The 12,447-nt window shown below is 40.5% G+C and overlaps 1 protein-coding gene across 1 annotated transcript; it reads right to left on the bottom strand.

Moving 5' to 3' along the window:
• Window positions 1-200: 200 nt before the first annotated feature.
• auh (AU RNA binding protein/enoyl-CoA hydratase) lies at window positions 201-11,581 on the bottom strand. Its single transcript, XM_083930334.1, has 10 exons — window positions 11,317-11,581; window positions 9,292-9,359; window positions 7,687-7,774; window positions 7,309-7,395; window positions 6,204-6,296; window positions 5,558-5,614; window positions 4,370-4,557; window positions 4,151-4,201; window positions 3,071-3,118; window positions 201-2,134 (listed from the first exon to the last, which is right to left on the bottom strand). The coding sequence occupies exons 1-10, from the start codon at window positions 11,546-11,548 to the stop codon at window positions 2,057-2,059; spliced, it is 990 nt and encodes a 329-aa protein (XP_083786460.1). The 5' UTR covers window positions 11,549-11,581; the 3' UTR covers window positions 201-2,056.
• Window positions 11,582-12,447: the final 866 nt, after the last annotated feature.

Here is a 12,447-nt window from a genome sequence, read left to right as displayed (position 1 = left end):
TTGAATTTAGAATGTTATTTCCTAAATGTCTCAATAGAGTGCTATAGCCCATGTCCAGCAATGCGCAGTGTTATCCGTTTCTACCAGTTAGGTCTTATCTCAAATGGATGGATTATGGCAGCCTCATGATGTCAAGTAATCACGTGCACTCAAAACAATACAAATGTTGTAGAGGAAGAAGCATTTCAGTGTGACAGATGTTTTATTTACAGCTCTGATACAGTCTCATGCCATGTGGGCTGTCCCACTGTGGCTGATTCACTCACCAACAGTTTCAAAAAAGCAGCTATCAAATATATCCAGGGAAAGAATTCAAAGTCAACCTACACCTTTTCCTTAAGGGCTTTCAACCTCGATTTAATGTTCCATATCAGCAGATTAAATTCTCCCACTGTGAACAAACTATCAAATGAGTAGCAACTGATCAGGCACCATCCAATAATTAAAACAGACATGTGGTAGAAAGCTCTTAGAAATGCTAGGAAGTGGACCTTGAGTTCTTTGACTGCTTTTTCCAAAGTTGTGAATTACCTTTGATGCTCAAAATCATGTGTTTCTGCAATGTGTCGATAGAACTCAAATGATGTATGTACAAGTGTAATGCACTGGTTATTTTTTTAGAATTAAGAACTTTGAGAACGTTTGGGGGAAATTTGGTTAAAACAGCTATGTCTACAATGTTTTTCTGCCATTATACAGAATTATAAAATTATTCTGACACATTAGTGTTGATTTAGACTATGCATTGTTTTCAGCCAATTCTTTTTGGGTCACAGTGTCTATTTTGTTACCAACACAGGAGAGTGGGCACCACACTAAGGCCTAGTCCACACAAACACAGGTATTTTTGAAACCAAACTTTTTTTGGCCTCCTTTTAAAAAACAATTCCTGTCCACACCACTGGTATGATAAAAAAAAATATCTCCGTTCACACGAAACCACAAAATCCGCCTCAAACAGTGTCATGCAAAGCAGTAGGTGGCCACAGCACAACTAACAGGAAGGCCATTTTAGCCAGTCACAGAGCTGGAAAAATAAGTATTAAAAATAAATTAATTTTATCTTAATAGATCACGCTGACATCTCTGTTGCTGGATGTGGTTGAGTAGTTGTATGAGACACACACAAAGTGCTGATAAGTTGCATAAAAGCAGCAGTATTTTGGCGAGGTCTTTCATTACAGCACCTCCCTCAGCTGGTCACGTCTAGAGTGCTCCACAAGTCTCCATGGATACGAATGACTGTTTACCATCGCACATTGTGACGTCATACAATGTCGACAAGAAATTGTTGTTTTCCTCGGTCCACACACTCCTGAAACCAGACTTTTCCAAAAAAGTTCACCCTGGACTCCGGGTTCCAAAAAACTCTGGTGTCAGGAGCAACAACTGTGGTTAGTGTGGATGAAAGGCCAAGCCATGCAGAGGAACACATGGTTTCAAAAATACCCACGTTCGCATGGACGGACCCTTAGAAATGAATAATTCTTACACATACTGGCAAAAAGTCGCAAACCCAAAATCCCACCATCTGGACATTATTCAAGTGAAAGAAAAGCCACTCTGTTATGACTTCATGCAGACGCCTCTGGTGTGAGTGTCGTGAACACTGCGGTTCATTTCTACCCAAGTAAAAAAAGCAACAGGCCCCCTGATACTTCCTTCATGTCAAGCATTCACAGAAATGACAATGGCTCTAGGATTAGTTCATTAGTGACCAACTGCCAATCATACAAAAACAATTGGAAGTAATTCATGTTTTAGATTGAAATTTTTAGGTTATTCAAGTAAGCTCTAAGTATTGTAAGCCGTGGCCAATGATTGGTTAGTTCGCTTGGTGGTAGCTGGCACTCCCAGCAAGTGCTACACACTTGAAGTAACCGGCAAACACACCAGCCGGGCGCGATCCTGTCCTGCGGTCAAACGGACGTCCCCTGGGTACTGTACAGGTTAATGTGTTGACGTGTACAGTTTCACCCATAAATATGTTGGAAGCAGTGGAGTAGGAGCAGAGCTGAAGGCAGGACTCTTGGTTGTTCCTGGAAGGACTGTGGCTTCACTCGCCCTTGAAGTGGGGGCGCCTCTTCTCCTTGAATGCAGCCAAACCCTCCAATCGATCTTTAGTTGGTATCACCTTAAAAACAGCACAAATGTTTAGTATGCACCTCTTTATCTGAAGCCTGTCTCTGTGAACCAGTTTCCTGAGGCCCTGGACCCTAAAGTGTTTCCAATATTTTGTCCACTCTCTTTATATTGATGAGGGAATACTAAATATAAAAAGCACCTCTCAGTATAATATAATACAATTCAACACCAGCAGAAATTAGAGCCTCTAACATGAGAACAAAGTCCAAATGACACCACTCTGAAAAGGTTTAGAGGAACACTTTCATGATTTTAAACCTAAACCAGCTGTGTCATGGCAGTGTTTGGAGTATCACACCATAACCATCAACCTCTCTGTTAAAGTGGAATTCCGGCTTAAAATCTTCCCAGGGTCTTTTTCGGCACTAACATCAAATAAGCCATCGAAACAGTTTTTTTCATGTAACGACTGTTAACGGAGAAATCCGGGAGAGTCGTTAACTGTCACTAACAGCTGGTCTTGGCTAACACTGATTAGCTCCTTCCTTTTGGATTGACTTTGGTAATCCACTTGGATGGACTTTACTATGAGAGGAGCTGGTACAGGGGCCAGTAGGTAAGTCTTTAAAACTCTCTTTTAATAAACTCTGGGTTCACTAACTACGTTGTTGGTGCTTTGTTGTGTGTGTAAGGTCTCTTCTCATGCTGCTGCAGAGGTTTGCTGTTAGTTTGAGCAGTATTAGTGGTTAAAAAAAGATGTTTGAATGTCTTCACCGTACTGTCCCGAGCTAACCAGTGTTAGCCACATTTGGCTGTTAGCAACTCTCTGGATTTCCCCGTTAATAGTTGTTACATGTCTGGATGGCTTATTTGATTTATGTAAGTACCATGTCTACCATGGGATGAATTTGCGCAGAAATTACACTTTAATTCATATTTCATTCAGCAGGGTATAAAATTGTGAATAAATTGTTTAATTACTCACCTGGGCATAGCATGCTTCTTCAATTGCCAGACCTGTAGCTAAATCAACCTGAAAGAGAATGGGGCACCCCTTAGAGAATCAACCATGAGATATATCCTGCTGCATATTAATGTTTCTCCTCTACACAACATGATGTACATCCAGCCTGAAAGCACTTAGATTTGAATGCTCCAATGAAAATTCTTCGGCAATGCCATATTTAACCTGAGACAGATCTACAAGTCTTATCTTAGTATAATTATTTAGTACATTTTATTTGATCAGCCAAAACTCTAAGAACTCCCTGGTCCTGACATTTAAAAAAAAATAGAAAAAAGTATATTTTAATCCCGATTCCCAGTTAATGAGGAGAGCATTTACAACACTGTTTCCAAAGTTGGGACAATGTGTAAAATATAAATAAAAACGCTGATAAAAGGCTTGATGGTCTCTCTCCTCTTTAGCCCTGAGGAAGCAGTGTCCATGATCTCCTAAAAGAATTTCAGATTTTGACTGGTCAGACCACAGGACAGTATTCCACTTGGCCTCAGGCCATCTTAAATGAGCTGGGGCCCAGAAAGGCAGCAGCGTTTCAGGATCTGATTTATATACAGTTTCCAGTTTCAACTGTCATTTGTGGATTCTGTTCACCTCATTCATTGGTGTTCCACCAGCTGTTTTCTTTGAGCATTTCACAAATTACACCCCCTCTTGTTGCCACTGTCCAAATATTGTTGAAATGTGTTGCTGGCATCAAGATGGGCACTTTTAAAAAACAATGACATTTCTTATTTCAAATGTCGCCTTTGAGCGATTTTCATTTAATTATGGGGTTCTGTAAAAACACTGACGAGTGATTTTAAAAAAAAATTTTTTTATCAGTTGTACTTAAGCAAAATCCATAAGTACTAGTGGTGTTTCATTTTTTTCTTTAGGGTGGGGCAACAGTTTTGCAAGAGGGAGTGATCAGAGTCTCTAGAGGAGAAAGCGGCCCATCAGTGGGGGAAGGTAGGATTTACAGCATTTTACAAATGCTTTAGCTTCATCTTCACAACACAGCTTCAATTCGCACAACAGTCAGCACTGATCTCTAAGACTTACCTCTATCCCCTGGTTGATTGCCAGTTTGGCCATCCTTATTGCAATGGGACCCTGTGGAGCCAAATATCCAAGAGTGACTTCACTTACAAGGATTCATAAATTGCTATGTGCAATATAAATTGCTCTCATGAATGGTTTTGAAAAGGTACATTATAATCCAATTATTCAATGCCTAAAAAACTGTTTTATTTAGTCAGAACATTGTTAGGGTCTTTGTACCTGAGGGTTGATCTCGCGGGCGAGCTCCAGAGCCCGCAGGTAGGCAGCATCTCCACTATGATTCTGCTCCACAGAATGACTGGCGAGACCCAGGCGACACGCCTCTGTTCCATCCACCACCCTGGCAGCAAAGATGAGCTCCTTAGCCAGAGAGACACCAATCACCCTGGGGAGACGCTGTGTACCACCTGCAAAGAAGTGAGAACTGAGAAACCAGGATGGAACACAAACACTGAACAGACTGCCCCAACTTCAAGGTTATTACTGTAAAAATAGCCTATACTGACATTACAATAAACTTTATTGTGAGTATTTAGCATTTTTGCCAAATCATCTTGGTCCCTCACAGCCTGCTGGCAAATATTTTGCGTCCCCAGTGACGGCCTGCAGCCCAGGGGTTGAGAACCAATGAGCTAGTGTTATAAGGTGCTCACCAATGTAGCACAAATGTATCTTCAAGGGATATTTTTCAAGTTTCTAATCCTGATTGCTTTATGCAAATTTATGGTTATTATTATCGCAACCATCCAAAACAAGGACAAATAGTGTCCAGAATATTCTCCAGAATTACCTCGAAGGTACTGCATGCTCAAAAAAGCTGCTGAAAGGGCAGATTGACCTGAATGTAACTTTACTTAGTAAGACTACCACAATGTAGCGAAACTATCCAGCTGTGTGTCTTTGGTGAGGGGGAGGAGCCTCTCTGCATCAACTGGATGTTGTCCAGCAGGTGCTATTTGAGACTGGACGTGTTCCAGTGGTAACTCCCTTCAGTAAATGGACTTTAGTCTTGTCCAGAGAACCATCTGGCTTTGAGGCTCAACTTGACATTCAAAAGAGCCTCTTTAACCATTTCTGCTCAAAGAGGTTTGTTTCTGCTTGCTATCCACAATGTTACTGCTGCATCGCTTCCTGATTTCCCAAACTACGGGGCGAGCTGAGGGTCATAATTACAGAACGTGCAAACCTTTTTGCATGTTTAAAATTTTTGTTGCATTAAGAGGAATTTGTGTTACGTAATTATCGCGTTATGTTGTTTGCCCCAAACCAAAGAAAATTTTCTATCATTTTCTATCAGAAAATGTTTTTTTAAATCTTGAAATCAGTCACCCCGAGCAATAACTTGACTTTAAAAGGGCCTGCGTATACCTCTGCGGAAATTGTGAAATAACAAGAGGTCAGCCTTACCTGCTCCAGGAATAATCGCAAGTTTGGCCTCAACGAGTCCCATTTTGGCAGAATTGGCTAGAGAGATCAAAGAGCAGTATTATTCATGATAATGACAACAACAAAGATGGACTTGTACCATAGAGCTCCTTTCTAGTCTTCTGACCACTCAAGGGGCTTTTACACAACTTGTCACATTCACCCATTCACACACACATTCATACACTGATGGCAGAGGCTACCTGTCCATCATCTAATCTGATCATTCAAACCACATTCACACACCCATGTGCAGCAATCTGGGGTTCAGTGTCTTGCCCAAGATTTGATTTTTAGAATGTAGACCATAGCTTTAAAGACTGTAATGTTGGTCAAGGTAGCCGGGCTCCTTTAGACCACCCCCTAAAAGCATCCCTGCTTTACTGATCTGACAAGACTCAAAGCATCTTTAGCTGTGATCGTGACTCATGATTTCAAGTAGTGCTTAAGCTTAGGTTTAACCCAAACATCTCATTAGTTTGAAATGGCCTTCCGTTTTAGTCCGTTAGCATCAGATGCTACTAATTCTACTGCTTTCAAGACTCGTCAACCAAACTTTTGTGCTGCTGAGAGACATCACCCAGAGACACTTATCTGTAACCTCAAAATAAAGTCCACTGAGTCTTACAGGCAATTCTGATGTCACACGCAAGGGCCATTTCCAAGCCTCCTCCTAAGGCAGCTCCATCAATTGCAGCGATCGTTGGCACAGGCAGGTTACCTGTAAGAGAAAAGACAACAACGTACCCATCAAGAAACATAAAATGTACACATTAAACCACCAACAACTTTATTCAAGATAACTAAAAACTTTAGAGAGAAGCAGCCATCGGCGTACATGTTTGAGCCGGCTTCAGACAGGAGGAGGCGGGACAGCGGATCACCGGCTGGCGCTACAGCAGGGGCAACTCCTTGAGCCCCGCAGGTGGATGGACAGACACGGAGCCCGAGCTGCCCGCCCATAGAGCTAACGCTAGCGATCTACAACTAAGTTATAGTTTCGGCGACCTAGACTCAGAATAGGAGTCTGTTGTCACTAAAATCAGTGACTATCAGACGTAGGAATGGTAAGTGTAGTTAGCATCTTTTCTTACTTTCTGTTGTTTGTTAGCCTGTTAGCTTGTAACTGTCAGTGGCTGGAGGGTTCAGGTTTCTTTGCCGGTGTTGTGTTGAAGTTGTTCCCCCGTTGAATAGGGTTTCACATATTAGACAGTGATTGGTTTATGGATTAGTGACAGACCAACTAAAGCTGCCCTAATACCTGTGACACATTGCAGAAAGTGCGTAGACATTTTTTCCTTCAGGAGAGGAATGTGAAAACGGCTCCCGTGACAGACTTTGATAGATACATGTCATTTTAGTCAGTGCCAGACATTTTAGAGGACAGAAACAGATAAAGAACACTCTTTTGAGTGGAGGCAGACTTTAAAGGAGTCTTACATTACACATTAGAGTTGTGTTTATGAGTCTTAATCCATCCAAAATTGACTCATAATTAACTGTAATGTATTCCCAGTGATTGCCAGGTACCATAAATGAAAGACTTGTTTTTGCTTTTTCACAGTAATGATAACAACACAATGACATGAGATCTGCAAGTCAAAAAAATCTCATTATTATTCAAGAAGATACGGGCATGCCCATGAAGCCTCATGTAGACCACATTCAAGTCAGTTAATCTACAATGAGTTCCCAAACAGTCACTGAATGTCATCCTCCTTTATGGTCTTTACCCAGCTCTGTGATGAGTGCTCTTGCTTTGGACACAAACGGTCCCACTTCACTCTGGTGCATCTTGGCCCTCTCCTTCAGGTCTGCACCTGCACAAAGAGACAATGCATTAGCATCAAGCCAGATGCCTGTGGCTTCCTGAAACATGAAGACCGCAGAGGGGTACCACGTGGTTCATCCCTCAAAGCTTCTGCCAAAACTTTAGTATTAAGGTTCATGAAAAAATAATTCTCTCTACAGAGTCAAGATTGCAATATGAAATATTATACATACAATTAAGTGTAACCATTGGATTTGCAAAATTTCTACAAGTGAAGAACAAGAGGTGAAATAGAAAGCCATTCCAAAAATCCCTCCAATGCGGGAAACAAAGAGTGTACCTGCACAGAAGATCCCAGGAACCAAACTGCAGAAAATGACACTGCGCACTTTGTTATTCTTCTTGATATCCTCCACAGCCTCTAACATCTGAAAGACATTTTCTTTGGTTGAAAAAATACCATTTATAAAAATGTCTTATAACTTCAATGTAAAACTCACTTTGTATCAACAAACAAAAATAATAATAAGTGGAGCATATTTCAAAAGCAGCTATATGATCAACTACTATATGAGAGATCAGAGAAAACTAACCCTGAGTACTTGAAGCCAGTTAGGAGCTACAGGAACAATCTATTGATCACTTTGCTTCAATACACTGTGATCATAGTTAAACTGGAATGAGGCTTGTCCAAGCATACACATGAACGTCTCTGCGAACGTACACACAGGGAATTATGAGTAACCACAAGTCAGTGGGACTCGCAGCAGAAACAATGTGCAGTGCACACCTTCCAAATCTCAATAATTGAAGGGTGGATTCAACTCATGTCTGGAGACATGGTGATGAAAACAAACACACAACATTTATGAGTGGGCTATAAAAGAAATAACCATGTGAATGTCTTCCAGTGGTCTTATGTCATTGTGCAGCCCAGAGAAGCAGAATTCCAGTTTTTAAAGTTTTGACTTCACAGTAGGAAAAGCAATATAACATTCAGAGTTCCTACATCTTTTCCCAAGTCAAATTCAACCACTTTTCAAGCATTTCAATGTGCATTTTCAAGCTTTCCCAGCCCCGTAGAGCTGTGGTTAATTACACATTTCCATACAGTGCAGTGTATGCAGTAAAGGGCTCCAGACTGACTGTTTTCATTAGGAGCACTGTGGCCCCCAAATGAAAATTTCAGGGGCGCAACCAGAAATTTTAGGTGCACACACCGTAGATCAATATTAGATGCAGAAATTACAATGTGCTGTTTCAAATTCAGTGTCACATTTTAATTTTGCACTTTTGAAGATGCAAAATAGAAGGTAAACAGAATCCCTGTCATGACAGTACAGTATTAAAAAACAACCCTATACATTCAGAATAAGAGGTGTGATGAGACGATACACCATATTGAGTCCCCGAGAATGAGATGCAACGAGATTTTAACACCATTTTAAAATGTCAGTATTTTCTTTATAGAGGGTTGATTTTAGCAGAGAGCTGTGGTGGTGCTGCAGGAGTCTTTGCATAGTACTTGTGTTAGCTGTGGTGTAGCCTACGGTGCTCATGGAGGTAAAGTATAAAAATCCAAATTATGTTTCAACAGCTTTCTATAGAAAGGTGACAAATTAAACAAAAACAAAGTTTTTCAAAATGTGTGACCTGTTTGTAAGTAGGCTTAGCTATACAGTATATTTTAAGTGGTTTAAAGCAACTAAAAACATTTACTTTTCAGACCTTCAAACCACCACATTCAAAATGTAAGCGCTTCCAAGGATTTCCAGCATCTTTAGGAACCCTGAAGATTATAATGACCGCTCTGTGCCCTTTAAGTGTCCCAGTAGAGCCAGCATGCAGAACAGCAATCCTGGACCTGGAGCCTAGAATGAGACTTGTTTCCACTTAGTCATCTTTCTTAAATAGCTAAGTTAAAAAAATTAATAGCAATACATACCATTTTGACAAGATTTTTGCTTATAGCATTTTTGGCTTTTGGTCGATTTATCCCAACAACAACAATACCTGAAAGACAGAGAGACACATCATGCTGATCAACAATGGCACACAAACAATCATTCAAAGATATGGTGCGCCCCAGTTCCTTACTACACGCAGTGGTAAGGAACTGCAGTTTGCTCATGCAGGAATTGTTGCATCTTTGTAAATCAGAAATAAGTGAGATTGTGGTCTAGACCGGTTTTATATGTCAAGTGTCTAGGGGTACATTTTGTTGTGATTTGGCACTATAAATAAAGTTGAATTGACTAATTAAGCAGATATATATAGGATGCACTATATAATAGTATATTGTTTAGGAAGTAACAACACACTTAAATGTTTTATATCAACAAGATTGCATACAATACTATAATAAATAGAGCGGTCAGACATCAATAATAAAACTGCAATTTTAGAAAGTTACACAAAGAAACAGCAAAATGTATCCCCAGAAATGTGTGAGTAATGTTGTCATTTTTGTTTAGTGAGGTGTTCTTTGAGCAGCTCCCACTTTTCCTTTGTGCATTGCATTGTGGGAAAATAGGACCTAAAAATCAAGTCAAATCGGAACTTTTGTTTTGTTACTTTTACAATGTGAACACAGCACCTGAGCTGGGACAGCTCTACAGAAAAGTAGAACGTAGTTTTGAGAGAAAACTCTGAAAATGAAACGTGATAGTCCTGAGATTACCATCACGCCTGACATGTCATGCCTCATAAACACTTCTCATATCTTTAAGAACACTATAGACAACACTGACAGAATATTTCAGTTGGTTATTTACTGTTATGAACTGAAACTGTCATCTGTATATTTATGTGCACATTGTAAAACTCCTCCCTGTGCTGGTATTTATGTTGTTATAATATAAAATTTGGAAAATAATTTAAAAAAAAACAACTATGTAGTTAATGGGGACATCAGGCTTACACTGATAAAGCTGAAGCCTTGCTAACACCTTCTTAGATGACGCACACTAATGTGAACATTATCTGTAATAGCAAAAGCTATTTCAGCCTGTATCAGGTCCATAGACTGTATAAAAAATGGACGTAGCCTTTCTGTCGTGGTCCGTTCTCTAAACTTGATCCAATCTTACCTACAGGAGACGCCATCTTATCACCATCTTTAACTCCTCCTCATTTCCTTTAACCAAAAAAGGGCATTGATGTGATCTTGGGGGGAAGGAGGCAATACGCTCAGCCCAGGTATCAGTATCTGATTGGATCGGTGCATCTTTAATAGAGATATGACTTAAACATACAGCCTAGAATGATTTTTTTGTACCAGGCCTTAAACAGGTTTAATGATGCTGTGAAAACGGCCTGTTTAACATGGGGGTCGATGAGAAACTGCTCTGTTATGAAACCTGCCCCTAGTGGACACTCAGAGAACTGCAGTTTTTGGCACTTCCTGATTGGATCAACGAGGAAGTCGCTGTGGTGGGGACTTGGTCAGGCCTCGATCGAAGAGAAATGTGATAGTGATCCATATTCTCCTGCTCCTCTGACATGGCCTCACTGAATGATGTTTCCTGCAATGATTTAATAGACTACACCATTCTTTTGTTTTCTCCAGATCTCAAATTAATTCCTGTTATCACAGGAAAACAGAGGATATGAAATGTATGTAATGTATGGCATTTTAGGGTTTCCATAAGAACCACACATTTGTTATATTTTTATTTACGTGACCTTCATAAGGACCAGAAAATAACTATGTGCCAACCAACCTACATACAATTGTGCACTCTCTGCGGTTGTTACTTAGGAGAGAGCAAACATTCCAATGGGAAGCTCAACTATTATTATATCACGTAAACATGTGACGTCAACGCGTACCCTCTGCTAGGGCTCCTTTCTGCTCGAGTCAGACCGTATCTTTCCACCGTTCTGCAGTCGTTTGTTGAGATGCTTACGGGGCCGTGTTTCCGTGGACATACTTGTATTTGAACCGGCACCGATTATAAGCGAGACTTACCGGCGTCCTCTCCGTCCAGGTATCTGACGCGCAGGTCCTCCTTGGAGTCCGAGCTGTAGTGTCGTGCCACTGCTCCGTGACCGCTGAGGCGGGACGGAGGCGACACTTTGTCGAAGAGAGCGTAGTGTCTGGAGCAGGAGAGGGCTGCCGCCGGCCTGCTCGCGCTCTCTCGGCCCGGTGCCTGCACACGGAAGGCTTGCCACAGGGCTCGGTGTCCCGCTCTGACCGCCATGCTGAGAAGTGACGAGCTGCAGTGTTGTTTGACTTTCAACTCTGAACCTAGTGACGTGTCGGCACCACGTGACTGCCTGTGCGGAACCAGACCACGGACTGCGTAAAAAGGACCGGACAAAATGCGATTATCTTCACCTGGCAAAGGGGAAATCACTCCAAGGGGAAGATTACTTTGGAATTCTTATTTTTCTAGAATCCATTGGGAAAAAAACATGGCTTCCACCGTATAAATGTGTTATTCCCAATTAACTGAAAGAATTACATTATAAAATCAAGCACGATATGTATGCCACTAATATATTTGTTTAAAGGTTTGCAGATGTGGACAACAAATGTGAATTTTCTAAGATTGAAGAAGAAACTGTTTGGAGTTCTGGGGGGGGGACATTCAGTAGGCTACAATCACTTCATTCAATTAGAAGCAACAGATGTCATTACCTTATTACCTCCTTACTAATGCTACAAGGACAACTTCATATCCATAAAACTAAATCCTCCTGATCTCAGCCAAACTTTAATCCCTTCAAAATAGAATTTTGAAATTATTTTGAGTCCATCCAAATGATTAATAATAACTGTACTTATACCCCTGATATATTACAAGAGTATCTTTTGAAAGGAAATGTCATAATAAAGCCCATTGTAATTTCTTTGTATCTATAAATGCTTTATTAACTGTTTTATTTTATTTTGAAGTACTCTCTTCCTAAGCTTACTGATGTCATTCTAATTTAAAAATTGTTATGTTTATTGAAAAGAGAAATGATCGCCCTATATACACGTTTTTCTTTGTCAAGTATGATGCCAAAATGTTCTACAATGTTTGTATTATATGTTTATGATAATATGCACATAAAGTTTAAAAAAAAAAAACCTGATTATCTTCACAGCATCCAT

This window comes from Echiichthys vipera, assembly GCF_963691815.1.
Source record: "Echiichthys vipera genome assembly, chromosome: 16".
Taxonomy (NCBI): Eukaryota; Metazoa; Chordata; class Actinopteri; order Perciformes; family Trachinidae; genus Echiichthys; species Echiichthys vipera.
This window is presented reverse-complemented; position numbering and strand designations above follow the sequence as displayed.

Coding starts and splice junctions, on each gene's coding strand:
- auh (XM_083930334.1), bottom strand. CDS start 11,548: ATGGCGGTCAGAGCGGGACACCGAGCCCTGTGGCAAGCCTTCCGTGTG. Junction 7,775..9,291: donor GCAAAAATCTTGTCAAAATG/GTATGTATTGCT, acceptor AATGTCTTTCAG/ATGTTAGAGGCTGTGGAGGA. Junction 2,135..3,070: donor AAGAAGCATGCTATGCCCAG/GTGAGTAATTAA, acceptor GCTGTTTTTAAG/GTGATACCAACTAAAGATCG.